Source organism: Xenopus tropicalis, chromosome 5 (genome assembly GCF_000004195.4).
Source record: "Xenopus tropicalis strain Nigerian chromosome 5, UCB_Xtro_10.0, whole genome shotgun sequence".
Lineage (NCBI taxonomy): Eukaryota > Metazoa > Chordata > Amphibia > Anura > Pipidae > Xenopus > Xenopus tropicalis.
Window position 1 is genome coordinate 97110783 of NC_030681.2, and position 26671 is coordinate 97137453.

General features: G+C 37.4%; 1 protein-coding gene across 4 annotated transcripts in view; it reads right to left on the reverse strand.

Annotated features, from left to right (window-relative positions):
• The window catches only part of mcph1 (microcephalin 1), a 143484-nt gene that overhangs the window by 84850 nt on the left and 31963 nt on the right, over nt 1-26671 (reverse strand). For 3 of the 4 annotated variants that reach the window (XM_018093729.2, XM_018093733.2, XM_031901414.1), the window contains exons 10-11: nt 18581-18618; nt 17399-17561 (exon numbers count right to left, since the gene is read on the reverse strand). In XM_018093729.2, coding sequence (XP_017949218.2) covers nt 17399-17561; nt 18581-18618 — 201 coding nt within the window. Of the gene's footprint in view, nt 1-16376; nt 16505-17398; nt 17562-18580; nt 18619-26671 lie in introns of all 4 variants that reach the window. The other variant, XR_001924513.2, reaches the window with a different exon arrangement.

The window sequence follows — 26671 nt, forward strand, 5'->3', positions numbered from 1 at the left end:
GTACAATTAACTAGTTAAGTTATGTGCACAGTGTGCCTTTTAAGAGCACTAATTTTGAAGAAGAGCTTTTCTCTTATCCTGTCCTTACAAGTCCCTAAAACTTTAATTTGCTGTTCTAAATATTCACCCTCTTAACAAGACTATAAAAAATGTTTAAAAATGAATCTATCATAATCTCTATAATTAATTGTACATTTAAGTTAATGCAACTGTGCTAATTTATATCAGGCACTCCAATCTATTATTTAAATTACTTGCTGTCCCACTTGACATCTAACATACAAATGAAAAACATCTCAGTCTTGAAAAAGCATATCCCCTTTTATTTCATTTCTTTGTGCGTCTGATCTTGCAGTTGACTTTTTTATTTTAAAAAAATAAATACACTGAACAAAGTGCTTAAACAGTCTAAGAATAATAAAGATATGGAAGCAGTGTAAGGGGTGTACCTTACCCTAAAAAGTATGTTATCTTATTAGAAATTCCTACACATAGGTTAAAGGAGAAGGAAAGGCTAAATAACTAGGGTGCCAAAATGTTAGGCACCCCACAGTGATCGCTTTCCTGATAACCCTGGCCAATGATCCTGTAAGGAGAAAACTGCACTGGCCCAGGGTATACACCCAGCCCCATGTTCTTCAGAATCCAAGGACCGACGCATGCGCAGTTGAGTGAAAAGCTGGCTTTTTTGTTAATTGCTACCTCCCGTACACCTCGGCCAGGCAGTTTTCTCTTAACAGGAGCACCAGCTGAGGGTTTCATGTAAGCAAGTACAATCACTGAGGGGTTCCTAACATTTTGGCTATGAGTGGTTGTAATTTTCCTTCTTTAACCTTTTTACTGCCAGACGTCAAAAGCGGAAATTGTATTGCCAGACAGTTTTTGGACATTTTGCACTTTAGGGGCCTTTCCTCGGGGGGACTTTTAGTTTACCCAGGAAAACAGTACATAATTTTTTTCAGGACAACCTTTGCTTTCAAAATATGGTAGAAATCACCCCAAATAAGAACACCTAAGGTCTACTGAACAGTTTGATGCCCAATATGCATAGATATACCCAAGCCTGCGGTATGTACTGACCCCAAAATGAAAATAGCGCATACAGATTTCTCGCCTGCCATCTCAGCTTTTGCACACAGAGCCCCCTGACAGCGTATTATATGCCGTAAGACGCCCTAATTATACAGAGACCCCCACAAAACCATATAATTTTGGAAAGTACATATTCTGACAAATCCAACATCGGTAAAGAGTCCTTTCTACACCAAAGTACCAATCTGCAAAGCTTTAATAAAGTTAGTGGTTTTTATAACATTTCAGAAAATTGCCTAAAAATGTTGCAGTTTGCTGCATTTATCTCACACAATTTCTTGCGTACAATGGCAAATCACCCCAAATAGGAACACCAGAGGTCTACTGAACAGTTTGATGCCCAATATGCATAGATATACCAAAGTCTGCGGTATGTACTGACCCCAAAATTAAAATAGCGCATATGGATTTTTAGCCTGCCAACTCAGCTTTTGCACACAGAGCCCCCTGTCAGCGTATTATGTGCCGTAACCCCCATAACTATACAGAGACCCCCAGAAAACCATATATTTTTGTAAAGTACAAATTATGATGAATTCAAAATAGGTAAAGTTATTTTTGTACACCAAAGTTACACATGGCAAAGCTATGCTAAAAACAGATCAGGAACACTAATACATGGATAAAAATGCAATAAAACCACAAAAATTGTGCAAATCAGTGAAACAACAAAATAAGTCACACAACAGTGTAATTAGTGGTCAAAATATCTGATCCAATAGTAACGCTGTCAAAATAAACAGTTTTTAGGGAAAAGAAACTAAAAACGAGTGGTAAAATGATAAATAATTATTAAAAAAAAGTTTGTTTATATGTGTGTACATATGTAAAAGTTGTTTGACAGTGTGCAAGTGTGTATATGAGCATGCAAAATGGAAAAAAACAACTGCTCAATTGTGTGCTGTATGTGTGTATAAATGTATGAAAGTGTGTGTGTATAAGTAAATGCAAAAAATAAAAATACACTTATGTAGGGACCCATGGGGTTAACCTCCCTATGGCTTTATCCCCTACCTCTTCACACCTCTATTGTTATTGGGTGATAGCCCCTGTACTTGAGTTACAGTTCTAACAGTATTCCTTATAGGTTTAGTCAGGTTGACCACGCCCCCTGCAGACTGATATAGTGTCTAGCACGGAGGAGTGGCTTCCTCTTTGGCTGCATACTGTGTCCTAAGCAGAGCTCCATCTAAGCCTGGAGGCAGACTAGGCCCCAGAAGCCATTTGTACCCTAGGGGACATTATACCCCAAGTAAAAGTCAGGGACAGGGCCCCGTGAATGAGCATAAGCAAGCACAGCAGATTCATTTAATAGCACTCTCTAGGACAGCGCTGTCCAACTTCTGTGGTACCAAGGGCCGGAATTTTTCTGCCCAACACGGTAGAGGGCCGAAAATGGAAGCCAGTTTGACCACCCCCCCTTTTTAAACCACACCCACTTAAAACCACACCCATGTTATCACAAGAGCTTTTAAGACTATACCCACATTAATGGTGATAGCGCAGCAAAACCCCAAATGGTTGGTGCTCACTGTAGGGATATCACCCTTCATTCATATGTGAAAGAATTATATTATGCCATATTAAGACACAACCTTAAATCCCTATGCCTCCTCTTCCCCTGTGGATAGCACAGCAACCCCAGCACATAATTACACATCTTAGGGACCATATAATTTTCAAATGCTATCAAACTCCCAGAACAAACCCCTGCCAGGTTCACCTCCCACAGGCAGCATAGGGCAGGCAGAGTACGGCACACACAGGCAGCATAGGGCAAGTAGAGTATGGCACACACAGGCAGGACAGCCCTGCTCTAGGAGAAGTGAGTACAGTCAGCTTTATCTAGAAAGGGCAGCCATTAGCCCCACCAAAGGAGATACTAAGGGTTTAGCCTACCCCAGGCTCTGTATGCCTTGCTGTAGGGACCACAGTTAAGACAAAGGATTCAGGCTAGTATTTACCCCTTAACTACCGTTGGCTGTAGGGATCCGTTCCAGTAAAGGGCAGGCATCTTGGGACTCCCAGCTACTACCTCTGTATATCTCCATTGTGGGCTATACTCTCTCTAAAGGTCACAACTGCTATTTACCACTGTGACATTCTATTTCGACTGCTTGTGAGTATAACCACCCTGCCACTTCTGTGTCTTGGACCAATAAATCTGTATTATAGTTCACCATAAGAATCATCTGGCGTCCATTTATACTATCTGCACCACACAACCTCAGCTAGTGTAGTTCAACTACACCCTCAGCTCCGTAGTAAATCTCCCACTTAGCGAATGACCATGCCTAAGAATTAAGGGCATTAATAATTGCATGTAACACATGCTCTACAATACGCTACTAGCCAGGATTTGCCTTATCTAAGTCAAACAAGTGTTACACTTACCTGTCCTGAAGCAAGGATTACAGTCCAGGTCCTCCTGCTGCAGTCCTGGAGTCAGTGGGCCAGCGCTTGGGGAGGAAGCAGGAAGAGGGGTCCAAGCAGCAGACGCGATACGATAGTGTCTGCTGCTTGGAGGTCGGTCCTGCGATGATCGCGTTGCCCAGGGGGCTGTCATCGCTGAAAACGCTCTACAGAAGCGGCACAGCTCCTCCCTCCCATAAGAACTCACTCCCCCCCTCCCTTAGGAATGTGTGATCTGAGCTTCAAACGGCTATAACTGCAGCAGGAAGCTACCAAGACCAAGCTATCAGAGGGAGCTTCTAGGGCTCTTTACTCAGATATAGAAATTCTTTCTGCTGAATAAATTTAGCGTTCTAGGTGGCACTAATGTGGCAAATGTATTAGCAGTAAAATGCCAAAATGACTTTCCTTCTCCTTTAATGTTTATATCATAGTGTCTAAAAATGCATAAACAAACTGGTGAGGAGTATGAAATCTCTGTATGCTGCAGCAAAATTTGTTACCATGCCAGACTAAGTACTGCATAACTATTTGTATGAAAACTGACATTCTCAATAGGTCTTTCATGCTATATAACAAGGGATATGTCAGTTTGTGACATGAGTGTAGAAGGTCTTTTGTAAACATCAATGTCTGAGGCACAAATCAGATTTTGACAGCGGCATGTTGAAGTTCTTTGGGGAAAAAGCTTCATGTGATCAAAATTAGTGAAAAAGAGATGTTATAATTAATGTATATAGGTAAGATGCAATACCAGAAATGGCCGAACCCTAAGTCAGCATAAAAAAATTCTTCAAAAATATATCCTACTAGTTACCAAGTTTGGTCCTGTGTAGATCCTCATTAGCAGTGGCACATCATCATCATTTCATTGCCATCAACATCCAGCCAAAAAGTCTTACTCAAAGTTGGTAAGGGAGAAAAAATGTTCATCTAATATTCTTCTAAGTCTAACTTTGTCAAATCATCAGTCATACTACTACTAGTTGTAATATTTCATTTTACAGTAAGAAACAATACTCCTGAGTCCTGTGGGAGTTGTTCTTGTGCTGATTACCATTAATGCTGTGCCGATAGTTACCAAGTTTGGCCCTGTGTAGATCCTCATTAGCAGTGGCACATCATCATCATTTCGTTGCCATCAACATCCAGCCAAAAAGCCTTACTCAAAGTTGGTAAGGGAAACATTTTTTATTAGTTAAATAATTAGTTCAAGAGGCTGTTGCAGCTGTACTTAATGCTGATCCAGGCTTAACAATTGAAGATGACAGTGATCATTATAATAGTGATGATACTAATTTTATGATACATGATGATAAAAACTCTAAGCAGGGTAAATAACCAGGTAGAGAAACAGGTCCATCACCTTCAAAAAAAAAAAAGTGCAAAATCATTTGGAATAATTGGGAGCTACTGTTTGGAAAAAAAAAATAATCAACTTCTGCCCACTAATACTTTTGAAAGGGAAATAAATGTTTTCTATCTAGATCAAAATATTGATCACTCAGAAGATCCTGTTCAATGGTGGAAAAGAAATAGAATTATCTTCCCAAATTTAGCTAAAACTGCAGAGATCTATCTCTGCTTTCCACCTACATCAGTTCCAAGTGAACAGCTTTTTAGTACAGCTGGGGATGTTTGTTCTCATCGTCGCTCTAGACTGTCTCCTCAAAATGCTGAATGGCTTATTTTTCTGAAAGCAAATGTCAAGTTTATGACAGACAACTACTATGTGACTGTGCAAAAGTGACTGCTGCATGTTGTCTGTCTCTTTCTGATGCGTGTCACTAACTTTAAATTAGTTATCATTAATTCAAGTTGCCAACTTTCCACTACCAGGAGGAATTCCTCATATTCAATTTTTAAGCTATGCAAAAATGCAGCTCAATTAAACCTTTGCCTTTTGACAGTTTTACTGCTTTTAATGTATAAATGCACATGTGCACATAATGCCATATTGTACTAAGTGACTACTACTAGTATAGTATTACTAGTATTTCATTATGCTTGATGACTTTATTAGAACAGTCTTCAGCTGCCTAGTCTTTAGCTGCCTAGTCTTCAGCTGCCTTCAACTCAGTATGGCATGTACAGTCTGTGTGAATTCTGGACTTATTCTATATGTCTTCTACAACTCCTCAATCAATAAAAAGGCAGCAGTAACACATCAAACATCCAACTTTTTAATTTTTTTTTATTAAGTATAGCATAATAAAAAATTTAAAATCAATTTCAGTAACAGTTAGTCACATACATTCTTATTTTTTGGCAACTAAAAAGTGTTTACCATATATTACAATAATTAAACAAGCTGTAGGCAAAGGCTTGCTATCTATAATACCCTAGCCCTGCTCTACATACAGTATGTTTCCAATATTTTCTGTAGCTTTAGTAAATGTTTTACTATCTACTCAATAGGATTCAATAGGTTTCGGACTGGGTTCGGGATTCGGCAGAATCCTTCAGGGTAGATTCGGGGGTTCGGCAGAACGCAAAAAAGTGGATTCGATGCATCCCTAATATTAAAGGATCACAGGTCTGCTCTTGTATTATCCACTCAGCTTTTTAAAGAAAAGAACAGACAGACTTGTAAGGTGGACCTTTCCTTTCAAGCCTCATCTTTAAAGGAACAGTAACATCAAAATATGAAAGCGTATTAAAGTAATTACAATATGATGCACTGTTACCCTGCACTGGTATAACTGGTGTGTGTGCCTCAGAAAGACTATTATAGTTTATATAAGCAAAGCTGCTGTGTAGCCATGGGTGCAGCCATTCGAATGAGAAAAGGCACAGGTTACTTAGCAGATAACAGATAAAATGCCATTGTATTCTACAGAGTTTATTTGTTATCTGCTATGTAACCTGTGCCTTTTCTACTTTTTTCCAGCTTGAATGGCTGCCCCCATGGCTACACAGCAGCTTATTTATATAGACTATAGGAGCGTTCTGTAGCAAATACACAAGTTTTACCAGTGCAGGGCAACAGTACATTACATTTTAATTACTTTAAAACACTTTCATATTTTGGTGTTACTGTTCCTTTAAATACACATCAAATGACCTGATAAAACTTTTCCTTCTACATATTAACCTACAAGAACAACTACAGTGCTTCCCCAGAGCACCTCCTAGTTTCTTAACCTCACAACATCAGACATTCACTTACCCTGCAAAGTTTTATATCTTTCTTAAAACTCACCTTTTCAACAAAGCCAACACATTAACCTTTACCCAAGCCATCACTTCCCATATTACATCAATATTCACACATCACATCTGCTGACCCACTATCTCCTCACTATTGTCATAACACTCACAATATTTCTCCAACTTATACTTTCCCAGAGCTAAATATTGGGTCTTGTATCTCACGTATCCCCACCCCTTTATAAGCCCTTTGGGGGTGGGTACCCTTATGTAAAGCACTGATTAATATTTTGAGGCTTTATAAATAAATTTAATTGCTCTATTGCAGTGAATTACGCTACAAACACTTCAGACCAAAACACTGATATTTGGTTTTGCTTGTACAATAACTTTTGCTTGGAAGCAGTCACAGTTTTGATAATGTATACAAGTCATACAAAAAGAAAATAAAACATTTATTGGCCATCAGTTCTAATAAGTATGAATTGCCAGTGATTTATATCAGGCTTTAAAATGCATGTGAAACCCTGCACCTAATGCTTAGTATGTGGCACAAACAAAATAAACAATTCCTATTCTGTCATTAGAAAAGAAAACAGTTTTACTTGAAAGATTAATGAGTCAATGTCCACTTGGGCAATTACTCTTAAAGCCATTTAAAAGCATTATAAAGGGCATTACATTAATATAGTGTCTCAAATTATGGAATCAGCAAGCGGTAACACATAATTTACTTATTACAACATGGTGTCAGCTTTCTTCACTGTAAATAATATAAAGCTGCATTCATAAAATAGGCCACAATGATAAAAGTTTGTGAAGCCATGAGAACTTAAGAAAACAACTTAAACAATCAAGGATATTCTCTGTTTACTGTTATTATAATACCGTAATCGTTTGTTTAACCTATTTTTAAGGTTAGAGCTCATTACTGAGATCTCTTCTCAAGTGTCTCCAAGGATCTATGGATTCTTATCAGGAATACAGGCAACAGAGCAACTATTATTTAACAATTACAAGTTTGTCTCAAAATTTATGGATATATACGTGTCAAAATTTATGGATAGAAACTGAATTTTAAAAGGTCTATTGATAAATGAGGACTTAAGGACATCAACATAAAAGTATTTATTAAATTCAACATATAAAGCAGTTGCTGTATTGTTCAAACATTAGTTCATGTGTAAAACTCAAGTCTTTTGCTACACACAAACAAAACACATTAGCAATAGGCTATGTATTTATTTTGTAAATATTCTATATGCATTTTAGATTTAATTAACTTGAAATACATCAGTAAAAAAACAAAAAATCAAGAAAATGCAGATCCATAAACATTAGTATTTGACAGTAGTGCCAGGCAAAGGCTGATTGCGTCCAATGCAGGACCCACTGCTCATCAACCATACTTCCCACTACTCCAAAATAAATTTAGTCAATATTCCCCACTGCTGACATCCACACTGCACAAATAGAAGTGACTAGGAATGGGATGAGGAGACAGAGCAGGGATAATCCAGAGACGTAACAAGCTACATAAGGGCCAGAACTCAGGGTAGGCAGACAGGAGAGGTGCGTACCTAGTACCCCCCCACCACTTTTGGTGCTAGGAAAGTGTCTATCCTGCCTACCCCAAGGGTCCAGCCCTGTTTAAGAATTTTGATCACCAGAAAGAAAATGAGACAAGTTAAACAAAAACTTTACACAAGAACAATCACAAAAGAAGGAAGGGTTAGGCTCTAGGTGGTCAGGGACAGAGTTGGGGTAAAATGGAGATGAGGGTAATTAGTATTAGTATACTCTGGATTGTAGAGGGAAATTTAGAGTACTATATTAGAAATCTGCAAGGGAACAGAACAGGATTTTTGGTAAAAATATTATTTCCATTCAGCATTTTTCAATAAACCAAAGTCCCAAATGTTAAGCTTTACATTTTTCTTCTAAAATTACAATTAGGTCGCAATTGTGTTACCAATTACAGCACACAACATATTTCTGTACTTGCTTGAATCGAAAATTTTTACTCCACCTTTTGAGAATTGTAGACTTCTTGAAATATGTTAACGGAACAGTAACACCAAAAAATGAAAGTGTATAAAAGTAACTAAAATATCATGTGCTGCTGCCCTGCACTGGTAAAAGTTTTGTGTTTACTTCAGAAAGTCTACTATAATTTATATAAATAAGCTGCTATGTAGCCATGGAGGCAGCCATTCAAAGGAGAAAAGGCACAGGCACATAGCAGATAACAGATAAAACACTATTGTATTCTACAGAACTTGTCTGTTATCTGCTATGTAACCTGTGCCTTTTCTCCTTTTTTCCAGCTTCAATGGCTGCCCCCATGGCTACACAGCAGCTTATTATATAAATTACAGTAGTGTTACTGTAGCAAACACACCAGTTTTACCAGTGCAGGGCAACAGTGCATTATATTTTTATTACTTTAAAGCTCATTCATTTTTTGGTGTTACTGTTCCTTTAAGTTGCTTTAACATTAAAAGCTACACAATCCTTGGCCATTGTCAGAAAATATTTCCCAGGTGTTTTGCCATTAGAATATATTCAAAAACAAATGATAAATGCCTCTAAATTAATGAAAAATCAGGGCTGCCACTATAATTACTCTTAAAGTGCAATTAAAGCCTAAAGAAGAATATTGCTAGATACTCAGGGTTTTTTTTTTTTTTTTTATTTGTGGCGGATGTTTTCTACACTAATTTTTATTCTTTGTCAACCTCCTTTTAAGCAGTGGCTTAAACATTACCCACTACTCCAGATTCCCCAAAGTTGATTAGACACAATATCATTAAGTTGAAATTATTTACATCACTATCCAGCACCAATCTCTGCCAGCACCTAGAAAACCAAAGGAGAACCTGCATAATGCTCTTCATAGCATGCTTCAGGGCAAACAGATGCAAGAACTCAGAATCAGGTCCTGGATAGCCTGTGCTGAGGGTCACTTCTATAAAAACATGGGTGTAAAAGAGCTTGCTGTGAAAGTGTACCCAGTAAGGGTCAAACAAATAGCTTTGCACTGTTAAATGGCACCACATAGAAGAGGGTTCTAAAGACACTGTCATCCAATGTTCATGAGAGGGATGGTGATCTGAGGAATCACCACAAACAGGTCCTTCAGGGGAAGTAGGAAGTGAAGAGTGAGAACACAAGTCTGATAACTAGGCATTTGCTTTCTTAAAGGAGAAAGAAAGGTAAAAACTAAGTAAGCTTTATCAGAAAGGTCTATGTAAATACAGCCATAAGCACTCACAGAAATGCTGCACTGACTTCTCTGTGAAAAGATTTCTTGTGTCTGTAAATCCTTTGTCAGAGACACACAGCTCTCTGCTGTCTCCTCTCTCCTGCTCCCCCCCACCCTCAAGAATGCTAAGAACTCACTCCCAAGTTGACTCATAATCTAACTTACTGAGCATGTTCACTTGGTCTGGGTGTCTGTGCAGGAGTGAGGCATTATGGGAACCTTCTTTACACAGCTCAGCGGTTTTTCTTCCTGTTTGGCTTCTGATCATCTGAACAGGTGAAATATGGGGAGACTTAAGGGCACTATTGAGACTACTGAAGGTATGCCTGCAGCTTGAGATTAATTATTTATTAGCCTGCCTTCTCCTTTAAATGTGATTTTTATGTCTTGTCAAACACTGCAATATTATGTTCTCTTTTGTCTCTACATTTATATACTTTATACTTTATCACTAGAGTGCTTCTAGAATTTCAATCTCATGCAGCTGGGAATTAGGCTGATACAAATAAATAAATATTTATTTATTTTATATTGATATAAGTTTAATTGTATTTATTCACTTTTTTGTGTACACACTATAAAATCATGACACTGTAATGTGTATATTTTTAACATGATGTATTGTACGGTTTCACGGTTTTTTAATGATTGCTTTGCCGAATCACTTCACTGTACTTTAATGATTGTTTTAAAGGGGTATTAATTTTAATAGCACCAGATTTGCACTTGGAATATTTTAATGATAATTTATGGCACCGATCACTATATAGCATTCGCTGCACATTTTACTGCAGTGGTCACTTTATGGCATGTGATGTTTTAATGACAATTTATGGCACGGATCACTTTGCAGCACTAGCTACATGCTTTATTGCAATAGTCACTTTATGGCATGTGTGCAATAGACACTTTATGTGAGCACTAATTATCTAATGATAATCTATGGCACGGATCACTTTGCAGCATTGGTTACATGTAGTCACTTTATGGCATGTGTGCACTGATGTCACTTCCTATTTGCTGGTTCACTATGGATAAATAGAACATGGGGTTGGTTAGCATGGTTGCCTTGAGAAAGGTCCCGATGGGGACCGAAACGTAACGTTGGCTGTTCATGCGTTTTTAATACACAATTGATTGTTTTTGGAATATAACTCGGTGTTGCTGGTCTTTTTTGGATATTTAAATCATTTACCTTGCACCCGAGCTAAGAGCTGAAGCAGAGTGCCACCCTGGGTTCGCTATATATTATATATATATATATATATATATATATATATACACACACACAGCAAGACAGTGAGCCGCACACACAGGGACTTAGTTAGAAAGCAAAAAATGTTATTAATAAAAAAAATCCAACGTTTCGAGCACCAACTGTGCTCTTCCTCAGGGACATATATATATATATATATATATATATATATATATATATATATATATATATATATATATATATTATGTATAAATACCGCACTCACAGGACTTATGAAAACAAAAAAGTATTTATTAGCAAGGACTTGCTAATAAATACTTTTTTGTTTTCATAAGTCCTGTGAGTGCAGTATTTATACATAATAAATGTAAATATTTATTGCTAATAAATACTTTTTTGTTTTCATAAGTCCTGTGAGTGCGGTATTTATACATATAAAATATATATATATATATATATTTTATGTATAAATACCGCACTCACAGGACTTATGAAAACAAAAAAGTATTTATTAGCAAGTCCTTGCTAATAAATACTTTTTTGTTTTCATAAGTCCTGTGAGTGCGGTATTTATACATATTATACTTATACTTTGCTATCCTGCACCCAGGCATTATTTATCTCTACCTTTACGTGAGTGCCTGATTCCTACACTTATATATATAAAAATAGCAACATTACTATACTACCTATACTATAAATCAGTGATCCCCAAGCAGTGGCTCGTGTTGCTCACCACCCCTTTGATGCTGCTCCCAGTGGCCTCCAAGCAGGCACCCATTTTTACATTTCTGGATGGAGGCAAGTTTTGGAAGCACAGAGACATTTTACTCCACATGTGTACTGCAGGCCAGCAATACATGCTATACATAATATGTGCATCCCAGTCTCCATATAAAAAACAAACAATTAGGCCTTTTTATTTTAAAATCCCTAAAATGGCTCTGAACATGCCCCAAAATGATATATCTCTCTCCCAGCATTAATTTTGGATGTCTTTTTTAAGACAGAAACTCAAACCTGCTGCATCAACTGGGGACTGTTTAAAGTCTTTTAAGGACTTTAAAATAAAGGTTTACTTATTCTTTAACATAAAAATGTATGTGTGAATATGTATATATTTTAAACAGCTTATGTACATGTGTAAACCCAAACATTGCATGTTTGTAAGATACCTAGTATGTGTTCTAAACAATAAAAAAAAATAAGTGTCTGTGTAGAGCTAAGCATTCCTTGTATTCCAATTACACGTTTAAACAGACACAAACACTTCATTTTTTTTTTTTTATCATACTGCACACCCAGTCAATAAGATCTTGAAAAGCATATTTAATAGCTTAAAGGAGAACTAATGCCTAGCTAAAGAAGTAGGGCAGAAATAATGTACATTATGTTTTGTGCTTTTGTGCCAGCTCAAAGCAACCACAGCCCTTTAGCAGTCAAGATCTGGGCCTCCAAAAAGCCCCCAGTAGCTCCCCATGTTCTTTTCTGCTAATTTCCTGCACATGCTCTGTGCTGCTGTCAGTTACTGATCTTAGGAACCGACGCACGATATACAGTATATATAGAATAAAAATGTCACAATGAGGCTAAAATTAATACAGAGAATGACTGCATGGCAGCTCATAAACCAGTGCAATTAGCATCAGGTTATAATCAGCCCTATAGCATCAGCTTATATGACAGACAAACCTCTTTTTTGCTCGATAATCTGCAACAACCCCTAAGCTCAGCTTCTGCAAAACTGCTCAGAGCACACTGAGCATGTGTGTGTTGCTGACACTTTACAAGATGGGGAGCTCCTGTGACAAATTTAAAGTCCTGAAACTTTAGGCTGGCGCAGTAAGTACAGAATATAAAATATAGTATTTTTAGCCATATTCATTTTTAGGGTTAAAGGACAACTAAAGTCTAAAATTGAAAATCATTAGAAATTCTGTATTCTGCATACTGAACATAGGTATAAACATTATGAACTTACTGCACAAGCCCAGGGATTGAGAAACCTAATTAAAATAATGATTTATGCTTTCAAAGTTGTTCAATGGGGGCTGCCATGTTGTTACTTTGTTAGACCATCTTTTATAAGATTTGGCTCCTGCACATGCTCAGTTTGCTCTGGGCTGCTGTTGGGAGGCTAAGCTTAGGGAACGTAGTAAATTATCAAAACAGCATAAAGCCAGGGGCTGCATAAATATGCAAAAGAATGCTCCAGCTGATGTGAGTAAATCTGGCTCCATGTTCTCTGTTCCTGCAGTTGGAGTTGGGAGCATTAAACACAGTTTCCCAGCACTGAACAAGTCTGTCCTTATCCCCATGTCTGATTCCTGTGCCATATAATGAAGGGAAAAATGATGTAATTATCTCTATATGTAAGATAATATCAAAATGACCGATATAGTGCTGGGAACCAAATTATCATTCTCACTGGTCAATTCTCTTGCATCTATAATGTTTTCTTCAACCTCTATAGAGTACTAGGGGGATTCCCATAAATGATACTGGCCAAATTATCCCATTGGCACAGAGACACAGGTGCATCCTGGATACGGCACATATAAACTAGTGCTGCCCTATTATACACATTGAATTATAGCACAGAAGAAAACTTCTATATATTCAAAACAAAAAAAGCTTCTGGACGCTATCATTCTACAAATAGCTAATACTGACATTTATGTCAGGCTGATAGTTATAACTCAACCAAAGCACTTTTCAAAGCAAGAGTTTGCTGAGCAGACTGGGAGTTTCATACACAGCCTATTTATTATAGTGAGAGCACAAACTCTGAACTCAGTATCAGTCAATTTACATATGCAAATCAGCATGTCTGAGGAGGAACATAGTGTTTGTGCAGAGGTTCCCCTGTAGATATCATGTTCTGCCTATACACCTACTGGCACAGTTTGGCCTCTCCCCTTGTGTAATGCACACAAACCCCAATGCAACTGCTTCATAAACACTTTGAGAGGTTATTGGTTTATATTCCCACAACTAAAGCCAATAATGCTCTGTACATTGGGCATGGGGGAGATCATAAGATGCTAATTAAATCAATATGTTACTTATAGAAAAGCCTTTGCAATGGAGCAATTTGTTCCCAAATGGACTGTTTTGTATAAGCAAAGTGAGTGAAACTTAAGTCATAGCTTGTGTTCTCTATATAATAACTGGTCAGTGCAGGAATCTCCATTGACTTTGCTTTGTATACAATAAGTTGTGTTTTTTGTTATGTTTGTCCCCTATGTGGGAGGGGTATATGGTGTTTTCACTCTATGGTATATAAGTACAGGTATGGGATCCCTTATCCGGAAACCCGTTATCCAGAAAACTCCGAATTACGGAAAGCCGTCTCCCATAGACTCCATTTTAATTAAATAATTCAGAATTTTAAAACCGATTTCCTTTTTCTCTGTAATAATAAAATAGTGCCTTGTAATTGATCCCAACTAGAATATAAATAATCCTTATTGGATGCAAAACAATCCTATTGGGTTTTATTGATTTTTGAAGTAGACTTAAAGTATGGAGATCCAAATTATGGAAAGACCCCCTTATCCGGAATACCCTTTGTCCCGAGCATTCTGGATAACGGGTCCTATACCTGTAATAGAATCAACCTACTTTTATGTTTAATTAAGAATATAATGCTTTAAAATAATGGTGCTGAATTCAGTTTCTCTAAGTTCTGTCAATGTTTCCATCCTTCCTAACAAGGTGGAAAGAAAAGTCACACAATAAGGATTTAGTAAGTCTCGCCCCAAGCTCAAAGTGCCAGAGCAAGACTTCAGTTTTTTAGGGAGCAGCCAGACAGGACTGTGATTGGTTGGCTTCTATGCATGTTTAATAGTGAACAGGCAGTGACTAAAGTAAGCAGGCATAGGAAAGAGGAATATTGTGAGTCGATCCCTAAACTCAGGTCACTGACATCAACCAAGAGCAGACTGACCATGTGCCGTAGTTGGGCAAGGCAAAAGATGGAGAGCTACTGTGGGCATCTTCAGGGACATAGATCTTTATTTCTATAGAGCTTTAGTGACTTTGGGTTGGTAGAAGGGCCCAACACACATAGCTAAACATTTCTAACCATATTCCTTTTTAGGTTTTAGTTGCCCTTTAAGTTCTCCTAGTAAATTAACTCTAACAACTACAATCTACTTACAAGGACAATATTTTCAAATGAGTCATGAAGTATTCCATGGTATGTCAGTTAGTTTTTGGCTAATTAAAAGATAAATGTACAGGTATCGGACCTGTAATCCAGAATGCTCAAGACCTGGAGTTTTCAAGATAAGGAGTCTTTCCGTAATTTGGACCTCCATTCTTTAGGTCTGCTAAAAAATTATTTAAACTTTAAAGGAGAAGGAAAGGTCAAAACTAAGTAAGCTTTATCATAAAGTTCTATGTAAATACAGCCATAAGCACTCACAGAAAAGCTACACCAAAGTTCTCTATCAAAAGAAACACAGGATTTCTCCTTTTTTGGGAACATGTTCTTCGGTATCAGACTTTTTCTCTCTTTTAGGGCTTTTTCAGGTTTAGGGCTTGAGTCTGCTCAGTTCTCTCCCCCCTTCTCCTGCTCCCCCCTTCTCCTGCTCCCCCCTCCCATAAGAACTCACTCCCTCCTCTGTTAGGAATGTGTGATCTGAGCTTCCAGCAGCTATAACTACAGCAGGAAGCTACCAAGACCAAGCTAAAATGCCAGCTGCTATCAGACAGTGCTTCTAGGGCTCTTTACTCAGGTATAGTAAAGCTTACTGCTGAATAAACAGAGTTCTAGGTGGCACTAATGTGGCAAATCTATTGGCAGTAAAATTCCAAAATGACTTTACTTCTCCTTTAAACTTTAGTTCTCCTTTATTTAAACCTAATATGATCGTTTTGCCACCAATAGGATTAATTATATGTTAGGATCAAGTAAAGTTGCTGTTTTATTATTAGAGAATTTTTTTTGAAAAATTATCTTAATAATTTTATTAGAAATGACTATTAGAGATGACATTATTATAATTAGGAGCTTTCTGTATAATGGGTTTTCCATACCTGTATTACTTGACTTCTTTGTGCTCTGCATTGTCTTCCCCAAGTCAGAGACTGTCTGGTAAATGTATCATCTCACTAAAAGGTGCTATAATGTGTCCCCCTTCTACATAGCGATTAAGTCACTCTTTCTTATGTCTTAAAGGCCATGTACTTTCCCCTGGTTTATAGCTTAAAACAAATATAAATAATTGCACATACCAGCAGCCTTCTGGTAACTATAACAGCTCGCAGCAAGGTTATCTCCTCCTTAAAACACCAAGGCAGCCACTCTTGGAAGTCCTTAAAGGCCATGTAACTTCTTCTGGTGTAAATTTGAATGTCTCATCCTGATCAAATGTAATTTATTTTTTGTTGTTTATAGCAGCACATTGCATGGGAGTTCTACTTTCTCTCACAAGATGACAACAATTATGCCTTAAAGGGCAATTAAACTATAAATTCACTGGGGGTGCCAATTTGATAGGATTGGCCCGCACATGATAAGGTACACCTGAATGCAGTAGACATCTAACTTGAGTTTATGCCGTTAATCCAATGGATAGGAAGAAAAATGCCTTTATTTACAAAACTGGCATAGCAACGTTTCAGGTCCACACTGACCCTTTGTCAAGTGGATGTAGACCTGAAACACTGCTATACTGGTCTGTACCAATTATATTCCAATTAAAAAGATTGCAATATGGAATGATGTTCAAAATTTGATGACTATTGATCCTGTGAGGTGAATACAGAGGAGCGTGCACACAGAAAGTAAAGACCCTTGTTTGGTGCTGACTATCATCGAGCTTACTGTACAAATGTATTCACATCTTTATGAATATTTAGAAGTGCAGAAATCTGACACCCAGGAAATGCATGCACTGGCAGTGAAGCAGTGCTATGTCAAGGATTACAGTTCTTGGACAGTGGCACAATCGATCAGTTCCTGCTAATTCATGAGCAGGCAGCTTGTCCAGGGAGGGCAAGTGCTTCCTAAATAAATAGAACCACCGTCGGAGGCAGGACAGGTTAAAGAGGCCTTGAAAAAGTATGATGGACAGGGCTTAGCCAACAATGGATGGTATTTTGGGTATACTGGGGGGCTGTTTGGGCAGACCTAATCTGGGTAGATTGCACAGTGGGCAGACCTACCCCCACAAGATATGAATCATAGAATTTTCCAGATACTGCTGTAAAGCAATTCACAAGAATGTCAATTAAATCAATAAGAAATCACTTACCCAGTCATAGGAAATTATCCAGCAACCTCTAGCAATTCCTAGAATTATATTTAAAGTTCGTCGTGGACTCCCAGCTATCACATGAGTAGTAGTTTCACACACATGGTCTGAAAACACAAAGCCTCCAAACGTTTTGACAACCTGTATTACAGTATTCTGCCTCCTAGATTTAAAAAAAAAAAAAAAAAAAAGATACACAATGATTTGCTCGTTTGTTTTTGTAAAAAACAAATAGATTTTTTTTATACTTAAAGTAAAATTTAATGACAGGCAAGCCATTTTATTTTACTTTCCAAAATCCCCTAAAGCCTTGTGCTTTGATAAGCATCAATCTCTCTTTACTGATGCACTGCAAGTTGGCATGATATCAAGCCCCTCTTGAGTCCTTTTACAAGCAGCCTATCAACAAAACAATAGGCAGGTAACAAGATAACAGCTCTCTGAAGAATTCAGCTGCATAAACCAAAAGGAGTTTTGTGTTTCTATGCTGCTACCACTGCTCTGCATTGGGCTACCAGCACATGCTGGTAGAGAAACCATACTGTGGATTAGCGAGAGGGTAAATGGGCAATACTGCTTCTCTTTTACTTTAAGAGCAATGGCACACGGCATTTTGTCCCCCACAAGAAATCTTGCTCCCTGCTGGTACCTAAAATACCTAGGAGAGGAGAAGGAGAAGGAAAAGGGGGGTGCCAAATCTGATTTTTCCTTAAGGCTACAGAACATGGCAGGATGTTGGTTTTGACTGTCGCTGATGTCTTGGAAAACTAAAGCTGCCTAAATAGGCCCTTTCTGCCCATTGCAGCTTCTGATAATATGAAATCACCCAGATTTTTTGCAATCCTAAATTATTTTTAAATTGTTTCTATATTTGCCTGTGCAGTGTTTCAGAGTGGTGTTCCCCTCCCCATATTTACTTCTAAGAGTCCAAGCCTCCCTGGGATGCTTTCTTTAGCATTGCAAAACATTTTCAGTCTCTTGCTGTCCTTTTTTTGAGTAGTACAGAAGCCTATATTTGGTATATTTTTGTTGTCACTGTCTCAACTCCCACAATGACTATGTATACACTTACTAAAACTTCAGGAACAAAACTTGTAATGCTATGGAATCTTAAGATCAAAAATAATTTTTAACCAAAGAACCAAACAATTTTCTAAAACAAGGCGAAAACTAAATACTTACTCTGAGCACATACTTGTCATAACGAAGGATCCTGAAATCTGTTATAAAAAAATCCATAAAAAAGTTATAAAAAATTTCTATGAAACAAAATATACTAAAGCATACCATACACATTAAAGAACTGATTTAGATTTAACCCTTTGCCACAGGATGTAGAATCTACGTCCTATGTATAAAAGTACCTAAGTGCCACAGGATGTAGATTCTACGTCCTGCTACACTTCCAGATTTGGGAGCTCCTTCGCTCCCCGCTCGTTCCCCAGCCCCTAGGCAACTAGCACAAGGTGGGAACGAGTGGCCCCTGGGGTGCGATCGCCCAGGGGCCCCATATGAAAAGCCTGCAATGCAGGTGGCTGTCACAGCACTGCCTCTCACTTCCTCCGCTCCCCCCTCTGCTGGCCCCCCTTCCTGCACCGCCCCGACTGCAGCTGGCTGCCTCCTGTGTCTCTCCCGCGAACTTCAGTTTCTTCTGCCCAGGTTAGTGCCAAATACACACAAACACACAATTATTACACTAATATACACTTATACTTACACACACACATTTTTTGGGGGCGTTTGGGGGGTTTCACACATTCACAGCACTTACAGCAATCACACTTACTTGCACACACACACAAACACATTTTACCTAGTGTACACACACATTTATATACTTATGTACATTTTGTAATTTTTTTTTATTGCATCGTTTTTATTCTTGCCTGAAAAAAATGTTTTATTGTCATTGTGGATTTGCTAACTGCACTGCGCAATACCTTTTGTGTATTATTTTGGTGTTTTTACTACATTTTCTGTGATTTTGGTGCATTTTTAGCCATTTTATTGCATTTTCAGTTATGCATAGATGTTGTTTGCTTGACTTTGTCTGTAAAACTTATTTGTCCAAGCCAAAATACTCAAACTGTTATTCTGACTGCAGATATTACTAGGCAAAAAAAGAAACATTGATTTTAGTGATTTTTTTTTTTATTTTTAGCAATTTTATTGCATTTCACATTGTTCTTTGTTACTTGTCTTTGGACATGGACATTTTGACTGCTGTATTTCAATTTGGCTTCCTCTTTACCCCACATAGTTTGGTAAATCTAATCATATTGGGCATCAAACTGTACTTCAGTAGACCCCTGGCATTCATACTTTTTGAACATAAAGTGTTTTATGTTGGTACGTTACAAAATGTGGGATACATAATGGGGCAACATGCAAACTTTGTGACGATTTTCAGAAATGTCACAAAAGCCGTTCTGTTGCTTTGTAGTTTGGTAGTTTGCAGTAGAAAGTTGTATTTACCCATTTTTGTTTTGTAAGAATGTGTACTTTCGTAAAAAATATGGTTTTCAAGGGTCTCCATACTGTTAGGGGGGTTTATGACACATACTACACATACCAGGTGCAAAAACTGCATGAGCAGCACTATTTTTTATTTGGGTGCCCCTGTACACCACATAGTTTGGTAAATCTATGCATATAGGGCATCAAACTGTTCAGTAAACCTCTGGCGTTCATATTTAGAATGTTTTATGTTGATATGTTCCAAAATGTAGGGGTACATGAGCTAAAATGCAAGTTTTGTGACAATTTTTAGAAATGTCATAAAAACCGTTCTGTTTAGCATAACTTTGTAGTTTGGTAGTTTGCAGTAGAAAGATGTATTTACCCCTTTTTTTTCTTATGGCACATAATGCACATGTAGCTTATATTGCAGCGTATACACTTTGTATGCACTAACTTCCTTTTGGGGTCTCTAAATGCCAGACACATTGGTGATCCTTTGCACAATGGGCATCAAATTGTTCAGGAGACCCTTGGCTTTCATATTTAGGATGTGTTTTCTTGGTACCTAATGTTATGTGGGAGATAAGGTGCTTGAAAGTGGAAGATTTGATGTGATTTTCAGGTATTTCATCAAAACCGGCAATTATGGGAAAGCATTGTGACTCTGTAGTTTAGAGTAGAATAACATGGGTACCAATTTTGAATTCGCCCGAATGTGTACTTTCCAAAAATATATGGTTTTTGGGGGGGGGTCAATGTATGTTTTTGTGTTTTTACCCCACAGAAAATGCAGTAAACGTATTGAATTTTCAGTAGCTAAAGAGATCTCCAGGGCAAATTGTATGTACTAACTTTGTTTTGGGGTCTCTAAATGCCAGATACTTTAGTAATCCTATGCACAATGGGCACAGTGGACCCTTGGCTTTCATACTTAGGATGTATTTTCTTGGTACCTAATGTTATGTGGGAGATATGATGCTTGAAAGTGGAAGATTTGAACCAATTTTTTTGAATTTTCATAATTTTTTATAGAAACTGCTAAATTCAGTAAAGCATTGTCGTTTGGTACTTAGGAGTTGGAAGACATAGTTACCCATTTCAGACTCGGCAGAATGTGTAATTTTCAAAAATATACGGTTTCCTGGGGTAAACCTAATGTTCCAGGATTTTTGGCTTTGGAATCTAAAGTATGCTGTATTCTCCTTTAATGCTTTGAAAATTTGGTAATTTACTGCTGGGAGTCATAGATTTCTATAGAAGTCAGAAATCTCCATAAAACTATACATATCAGGTATTGGCACGTTCGGGAGACATGAGGCTTTCCAAATCAGTTGTATTTTTGTCCGTAAAATAAAATATGTTTCTGGTATAAATCCCTATATCATGAAAAATTGCATTTTTCTTTTTTTTTTTGTGTGTATTTCAAGCTCTAAATCTTGTTCCAGAAGTGGAAATACACAACTCAGGCAGATTTGGAAAGCTCAGGTTCTCCTGAAAAAAACAATATATAGTTTGCCAACCTAAACTTAACCCTTCCCCCAGTAAAAGCCCCTAAAATAAGAGAGCACATAATGTTTACAAAACGTCTGGCACTGAGGGGAATCGAAATTTCAAATTCTCCTGGCACTTAAAGGGTTAATAATGATAAAAATGCAGATGTCTATTAGAACAATAACTCAGCAGGAACACTGGGTTACCTGTGCACTGTAGAATATTACATGCCTAAAAGAAAAAACTAATCATTCAGCCACAAAAATAACCCTTAATTTCTACTCTCATTTAGGACCGATTTAGATGGAGCAAACTTTTGTTGTATACAGTTATGTTAATTTGAATAATCCAGCAGGTGCTCTGTTAAAAGGGACTTAATCCAAAAGGTCACCACCATTACATGAATACTAAAAAAAACAGGAACAGACTGCTGAACCCCTTTGCTTAAAGCCTTTGGCATAATGGCAATTTCTGAAACAAAATCTTAAGATAAGAGTAAAAATGGCAAAAAAGAAAAAAAAGTTGACATCTTGGGTTAATTGATGGCAGAACCAAGAGATGCAGAGTAGAGCCAAAACAAATTCATCATCTGTGATCTGTTGACATAGAAAAACATGATCCTGTTCTGTTGTGTGTCTTGTGACTGATGTAGGGAGTGAAAAATTACATGTAAGTGATAAAGAGACCCTTGAACAAAGGTTTTATCCCTCTGCTTAAGCTGTCATTAACAAAAATTTTCTTTGGCATACAATATTTGGCTTGGAACTATCTAATAAAGCACTGACTATACAAGAAATGCCTACAACTCCAATTACTGATTCATGTAAAAATGTCAGGCTATTTAGTGAAATTAGAAATTATGTTTAAGCTAATCAAATGATCTTCAACATCATTTGAGCAATTATGCTGAGATAAAGAGAAACTATTAAAAAAGTTAAACTACAGACCTTGCCTTTAAAACATTTGCTTTGGCATTATGGGCCGGCCTTAACTAGCAACATTTCAAGCACAGTGACAGAGTAGCCTTCCAAACATAGCCAAAGTTTTGAGCAAGTTCAAGCATAAATCCTCTGTTTCCATTTGTAAGGTTTCTTCTATATGAAGTTAGGGTAGATCCCCAACCAGTAGCTCGGGGGCAACATGTTGCTCACCAACCCCTTGGATGTTGCTCTCAGTGCCCCCAAACCAGGTAGTTATTTTTGAATTCCTGACTTGGTGGCAAGTTTTGGTTGAATAAAAACAAGATTTACTACCAAATAAAGCCTCCTGTAAGCTGATAGTGTGCATAGAGGCTGCCTAATAGCCAATCTTAGCCCTTATTTGGCACCTCCATGAACTTTTATGGTGCTTGTGTTGCTCTCCAAGTCTTTTTACATTTGACTGTGGCTCAGGAGTAAGAAAGGTTGGGGACTCCTGGGGTAGAGCAATGGGATAACTGCACTGATCTGACTGATACTGATATATAGGTTACTCTTTCAATGGCCAGTGTGCTTTCCCTCTTCTTCAGTATTATAGCTAACATACCCTGAACTGTGCCATCAATCCAAATGTTGGATCTCCAAAAGGTGAAGGAGGTAGGACTATATTGCACATATCATTGTATTATTATCCAACTGTGCTATGACAGCCACTTAAGCGGATGACAATTTACCAAAAGAATAAGTAATAAAATGAAGCTGCATTATGCTGTAAACAGGAACTCTTCAGTGCATAACCTGGCTGAGCATAATTATTTTCTGTCCTAAAAGGCATGTTAAGTTTACAATCCTTCTTCCAATCATTTTTGTTAGCATTTATCAAACACTGATATGCATGCACTCAAAAATATTTATTTAAAAAAGTTTTATCAACACAATAAATTACCGATTCATTATTACATCCACACTAAGTATTCAAAAACAAAGTTTGACAAAGCAAAAATAAAGCTTACTATAAAACAAAATAAGACAAATGTTTAAAACATATTCATGCACCCTTATCAATTAATAAGCACGAAATGTGAACTTAAAATAACTGCAGGGCTGTATTTTATCATGCAGCAATACTTAAAGCTTTGAGGGCAAGGAGCACGGCTTTATAAGGACAGTTTTATGTCCATCACCAAATACATTTAGAGTAAAATACCCTGGGCTACGCAAGTGTAGTAAAACGAGGTGGGAACTAAACATTTTGTATTAAACAAAATATACATTCCCACACTTAGCCCTCTTCCCTCCGGTGCTCTCTCTAATATGTGCTCTCATGCACTTGCACAAAAGTTATAGCAAAAGAACAAATAAAATATGGTGGAAAGCACAAAAAGTATAGTATGACTAATTATTTTCATTTTAAGCACAGAAACGTAAAATTAATTGTGTAATATAACATTAAATGATCAGATCACCAGAGGCCACCCTTTTAGATAAGAGGAATGGAACTTTAATTTGAAGCAGCAAAGGCAGTTTTTCATAGTGAGGGCAGTGAGGTTGTAATGGCAGATTCTGTTAATGCCTATAAGATGGGCTTGGATGATTTCTTGAACAAGCATAATATCCAACGCTATTGTGATACTAAAATCTAAAATTAGTATTGATGTTTGTATGTATGGTTTATGTATGTGAGGTTTGTGTGTGCTGGGTTCACTTGGAAGGGTTGAACTTGATAGATTCTGGCCTTTTTAAATCCACTGTAACCGAGAGATAGTTCAATCAAAACATACATTCACCATTTTAGCAAAAGTTAACATAGAATATCTAACAGATATTTACAAAGAGAATAATGAATGTGGGTTTGTACATCTACCCCTCTGCCTTTCTTATACTCATCCTTCCAGTGGGCCAGGCATCCTCCATTCCACCCTGTAGAAACTCCAAGAACTATCTAAAACTCTAAATGGTCAGTAATAAAATAAGTGAATTTAAATTGGTCATGGACTCCAAAAGCATTGACTTGAAGTTCAGGACAATGGGAGGTATAAAATGCAACTTGGGGGCAGAAAGAAAAACACTGAATTTTCACTTACCCTTGGTCCAAAGGGAGGTCACCTAGCAGCTTTGTGTTCAGTAGGATGTGTTTAGGGCTTGTATTGTACATTGATACAAACATTTACACACTAACCCATAGATTGTAATTATGAATTGACACATATCAGTCTTCCCTGAGGTAACAATTTAATAAACTTATTACATACATCTCTGGGACCATCGTTCATTATATCTCTGTAAAGTTTTAATAAGGTGTGCATGAACAAGCAATCCATGACTAGTGTGCCATATGAAGATTCTGTAACCTATTAGGAAAATAGTCTTAAAATATCAAAGTAAAGGTCTAACTTGTTTTATAAGCAGTTAATATGCAGATAAAAAAGTGCAAAGGTGCTAATATTTTTGGCTTCAAATATAGTAATCAATATTAATTAAATTTTGCCGATTTCATGATAGTTTAAATACATAAACACAATAAGCATATTTGTTACATTTCAAATGATGTCAACAAAAATAAATCTTGGCACATAATTCACTAGCTGAATTGTAAGAAAACACTGGCAACATTTGTGGTACTTTTCTGAGGAAAGAGCACAGACTAGTGGTGACAAAAATTCAGGGCAAATTAATCAACAAAACTACATGCAGCACTTAACAATTAAGCAGAGGAACAGCTACTGAATCTGGAAGCTTTAAATGCCAAACTGCAAACATCAAATAATATACAAGAAGTTATTTCTGGTTCCCATGGGGCCATCAAAAGTATTCAGAATAAAATTGCTATAGGATATTTTGATCCACACAACATATTATAGGTTTTGCTCTTATGAAACCAATGAAAAAAAAGAAAATTGTCAAAAAGTAATGGGAGTATAGCCTCTAGCAAAGCAGGCTTTGGAAAACAGACACTGAACAGCATGGGACACAATTCTAGTGATGCTTCTCTATACAGAAACAGTTCACTAATTAAATGTTTCAGCACTGACGGCTTTAAAAATAAAAATCAAGCTGTGAATATCAATCAGGGCACTATTTTTAACTATTTATCAAAACGACTTATAACAGGATTATGTTTTTTTGGCAGAAGTGAACATAATTATTTCTAAACAATAGAAGTCCCTTATTTTCTGTAAAAAGTTGCACCACCTATCACATCAGATATCTTGTGTGATTTGCTAAAATGTATATATAATATATATACATATACATATATATATATATATATATATACATATACATATATAGTAACATAGTAACATAGTAACATAGTAAGTTGGGTTGAAAAAAGACGTACGTCCATCACGTTCAACCATAATGCCTATATATAACCTGCCTAACTACAAGTTGATCCAGAGGAAGGCAAAAAACCCCATCTGAAGCCTCTCTAATTTGCTGCAGAGGGGAAAAAATTCCTTCCTGACTCCAAGATGGCAATCGGACTAGTCCCTGGATCAACTTGTACTAAGAGCTATCTCCCATAACCCTGTATTCCCTCACTTGCTAAGAAGCCATCCAGCCCCTTCTTAAAGCTATATAATGTATCAGCCAGCACGACTGATTCGGGGAGGGAATTCCACAACTTCACAGCTCTCACTGTAAAAAATCCTTTCCGAATATTTAAATGGAACCTCCCTTCTTCTAAACGGAGTGGGTGCCCTCGTGTCCGTTGGAAGGACCTACTGGTAAATAAAACATTAGAAAGGTTATTATATGATCCCCTTATATATTTATACATAGTTATCATGTCACCTCTTAAGCGCCTCTTCTCCAGTGTAAACAGACCCAACTTGGCCAGTCTTTCTTCATAACCGAGACTTTCCATACCCTTTACCAGCTTAGTTGCCCTTCTCTGGACCCTCTCTAACTCAATAATGTCCCGTTTGAGCACTGGAGACCAAAACTGAACAGCATATTCTAGATGGGGCCTTACCAGCGCTCTGTAAAGGGGAAGAATAACCCCCTCCTCCCGTGAATCTATACCCCTTTTAATACAGCTCAAAACCTTGTTTGCCCTTGCAGCTGCTGCCTGGCTTTGCTTGCTACAGCCAAGTTTATTATCTACAAGGACTCCAAGGTCCTTCTCCATTATGGATTTGCCTAGTGCAGTCCCATTAAGGGTATACGGGGCTTGCATATTTTTACATCCCAGGTGCATGACCTTACATTTATCCACATTAAATCTCATCTGCCACTTAGCTGCCCAGATTGCCAGTTGGTCAAGATCCTGCTGCAGGGATGTCACATCCTGGATAGAATTGACTGGTCTGCAGAGTTTTGTGTCATCTGCAAACACTGATACATTACTTATAATACCCTCCCCTAAGTCATTTATGAACAAGTTAAACAAAAGTGGACCCAG